Source organism: Lactuca sativa, chromosome 2, assembly GCF_002870075.4.
Source record: "Lactuca sativa cultivar Salinas chromosome 2, Lsat_Salinas_v11, whole genome shotgun sequence".
Taxonomy (NCBI): Eukaryota; Viridiplantae; Streptophyta; class Magnoliopsida; order Asterales; family Asteraceae; genus Lactuca; species Lactuca sativa.
Window position 1 is genome coordinate 177,794,406 of NC_056624.2, and position 3,715 is coordinate 177,798,120.

The 3,715-nt window shown below is 28.8% G+C and overlaps 2 protein-coding genes across 2 annotated transcripts; both read left to right on the top strand.

The window, feature by feature from the left end:
- The first annotated feature begins 536 nt into the window (after positions 1–536).
- LOC128132433 (uncharacterized) lies at positions 537–1,268 on the top strand. Its single transcript, XM_052768997.1, has one exon. The coding sequence runs from the start codon at positions 537–539 to the stop codon at positions 1,266–1,268; it is 732 nt and encodes a 243-aa protein (XP_052624957.1).
- Positions 1,269–1,551: 283 nt separating this feature from the next.
- Positions 1,552–3,003, top strand: LOC111902786 (uncharacterized). Its single transcript, XM_052768998.1, has one exon. The coding sequence runs from the start codon at positions 1,552–1,554 to the stop codon at positions 3,001–3,003; it is 1,452 nt and encodes a 483-aa protein (XP_052624958.1).
- The last annotated feature ends 712 nt before the right edge of the window (positions 3,004–3,715 follow it).

Below are 3,715 nucleotides of genomic sequence, written 5' to 3' on the forward strand. Positions count from 1 at the left end.
TTTCTTAATATGATTAATTGAATATTGTGATTTGTTGTTTGAGTTGCAGATTTGGAAATTGGAATTTTCAATTGTTTTCAAATAGAAAACGAAGTGAACACAGTTTCTGAATTCTCCTTTCAGTTCTCATTTTGTGCTCTTCAACTTATTAGGGTAAGTTTTCTACTTTCTTCTAATGATTTTTTTTTATTTCTGTATGAACATCAACCACAGTTTCTGAATTATCTAAAGTTTTGTTTTTGTTTCTGTGATGTGAATCAGAACTTGGGACTTGGGAGGCTGATTTTTGTTTATTTTGAAATCTTGAAAGGTATATATTTATTTCATTGTAGTGTTATTACTTATTAGTCAGTAGTTGTTGAAAATGGATTTGTATTTCTGATTGTATGTTTTAATTTTCAGATTATCGGCATCTTCAAAGTGGGAAATAAAAATGAAAACTTTGGCCAGGTTGTATCTTTCTTTGCTTAGCTTTTATAACTAGAATTATTGATTTTTTTTCTTTGCTTAGCTTTTTTCTTTGCTGATTTTTAAATATGTTTCCCCTAAAACAACCATCGGGTGCTCAAAATAGAAAACGAAAAAGAAAAGAACAAGAAGAGGCTAATCAATTAAGAGGGTCTTTGAATAAATATTTTGTTAGAAATCAAAATTCCAATGATCCGGTTAATAATTTTAATGTTCCACCTAGTACTTCCAATGATTCGGTTGATATTTCCAATGATTTTGAAAAAAATGATTTTTTTGATAAAGATAAACCAAGTGATTTTAATATTTTTGATCCTAGAGTATGGGATGATTTAGATTCAAAAATGAAAGATTTACTAATAGAAAAAGGGCCAAATAGAGAAGTTGATACCAACACAATTTTTCCAAAAGATTCACTTGGTAGACATTTTTCATTTGATTTTTTCATTCGGAAATTAAGAAATGGTGATTCTTTTGATAGAAAATGGTTAGTGTATTCAAAAGAACTTGATAAAGTTTTTTGTTTTTGTTGTAAGTTGTTTAAAACTATTCGAACTAAAAGTAGTTTGGCAACCGAAGGAATTAAAGATTGGAAGCATCTTAGTGAAACATTAAAACAACATGAAAATAGTTCCGATCATATGGATAATTTAAGAACATGGAATGAAACGCGAATTAGGTTAAATAAAAACGAAACAATTGACAAAGAAATTCAAGAAATGATAAAAAAAGATACCGAACATTGGAAAGAAGTTATGGTTAGAATTATTTCTGTTGTAAAATGTTTAGCAAAAAAATAACTTGGCTTTTCGTGGTACAAATGAAAAAATTTATGAAAACTCAAATGGCAATTTTTTAAGTGTAACTGAATCAATTGCGGAGTGGGATCCGGTAATGAAAGAACATTTTCGAATGATTCAAGACAAAGAAACACATAATCATTATCTTAGTCATAAAATTCAAAATGAATTAATTGAAATGTTAGCATCCGAGGTAAAATATGCAATTATAAAAAAAATCAAAAGGGCAAAATATTTTTCTATAATTCTTGATTGCACTCCGGATGCTAGTCACCAAGAACAAATGACTTTAATTATAAGATGTGTAGATTTGGAAAGTGTTCCATTAAAAGTTGAAGAGTTTTTTTTAGAGTTTTTAATTGTAGAAGATACATCCGGTCTTGGTCTTTTTAATGTTTTACAAGATGCCCTAAAATCTCTTGATTTGGATATTAATTATGTTCGTGGTCAAGGGTATGATAATGGGGCAAATATGAAAGGTAAACACAAAGGTGTTAAAAAACAATTGCTTGATATAAATAATAGAGCTTTTTATATGCCTTGTGGATGTCATAGTTTAAATTTGGTTTTGTGTGATATGGCAAATTCTTGCCAAAAGGCAAAAACTTTTTTTGGTACATGTCAAACGCTTTATAATGTTTTTTCCAATTCAACCAAAAGATGGAGTGTTTTACTTGAGTTTGTTGATGATCTAACACTTAAATCATTATCAGCTACTCGTTGGGAAAGTCATATTGAATGTGTTAAAGCAATAAAAACACAATTTTATCAAATAAGAAAAGCTTTTAAAAAACTATCTATAATAAGTGATAATGGACAAGTGTGTAGAGATGCTGATTCACTAGTAAATGGTGAATTTTCTAGTTTTGAATTTATTTTAAGTTTAGTTATATGGTATGATATTTTGTACAAAATTAATTTGGTAAGCAAAAAGTTTCAATCCAAAGAAATGCTTCTTGATGTTGCTGTAAAAAATTTAGAAGGGTTAATTAATTATTTTGAAGAATATAGGGAAAGTGGGTTTGACTTTGCTATTAGTGAAGCAAAAGAAATAGCAAATAGTGTTAAAGTTAAACCCGAATTTCCTCAAAAACGCAATAAAAAAAGAAAACAACATTTTGATGAAATTCCAAATACCGAAAGAGAACACCAATCTTCTCAAGAAGCATTTAAAAGAGATTATTTTTTTATTCTTGTTGATATGGCTCTTGTTCAATTGAAAAGTAGATTTGAACAAATGCAATATTTTGAATCGATATTTGGTTTTTTGTTTGATGGTTCCAAATTAGTTTCTTTAGTTGATGATGAATTAAAGAAATGTTGTTTAAATCTTGAGTCCAATTTGAAAAATGGTGAAGATTATGATATTGATGGAGATGGTTTATTCATTGAGTTAAAACTTTTGCAGAAAATGTTGCCGGATGAAGCATACAAAAGTCGAAGTCCTTGGACATCTATTCAAATAATGGAGTATGCAAGAAGAATGGATATGTTCCCTAATGTGTTGGTTGCATATAAGATATTATTGACGGTGCCGGTTACGGTTGCTTCTGCGGAAAGAAGTTTTTCAAAATTGAAGCTTTTGAAATCGTATCTCCGAAGTACCATGACTCAAGAAAGATTGAATGGATTAGCAATTTTAAGTATTGAAAGTGATTTTCTAAAAAATATTGATTATTGTAAAATAAGAGATGTTTTCGCTTCAAAAAATGCGCGAAGACATCGTTTTAGGTGATTTTTTGTATATTTTGGTTGTGTTATTTGTTTGATTATAAAAATTACTGCATTTTTTATATTAGAAATTACTACATTTGTTTGATTATATGTTTTTGTTATTGTACGTTACACATATAAGGGCATAATTTTTTTATCTCGCTCCGGGTAGTAAAAAACAATGGACCGGCCCTGCTTGACCGTAATGTGATTTTTCACTCTCTTTGTTTACTATTCTAAACCAAAGAATTATTCACATTTTACTTGCATCTTATTTTTTTAAAGCATTGATATATCGTAATATACAAGCTGTTAAAGCATTAAAAAGAAATAAAAAAAAAAAATGTGGTGTCTTTTCTTCGTGCGATTCTGCCCCTCACCTTCAATGCATCGGCGATGTGGTATTAACAAGTGCGGTAAAAGGTCCAAGTTGCCCACAACACCATACGATAGGCGTACTTCTTTTGTTCTGACCTTAAAAACATAAAAACCATTGAAGAATATTCTTTTTTCCAAAAAATTTCCATCTTCCCACTTTCATATGTGAATATATTTTACTTTTGATGGAAATCAAACTCACACCCTTTGCCGAATAAGCAATGCACTTCATCCAATTTTGACGCATGTAAGTGTTTTTTTTTTTTTTTTTTTTTTCTTTTAGTTGTGTTAGTTGATTTTGCAAATTTTTAAATCCCACTAATATATATATATATATATATATATATATATATATA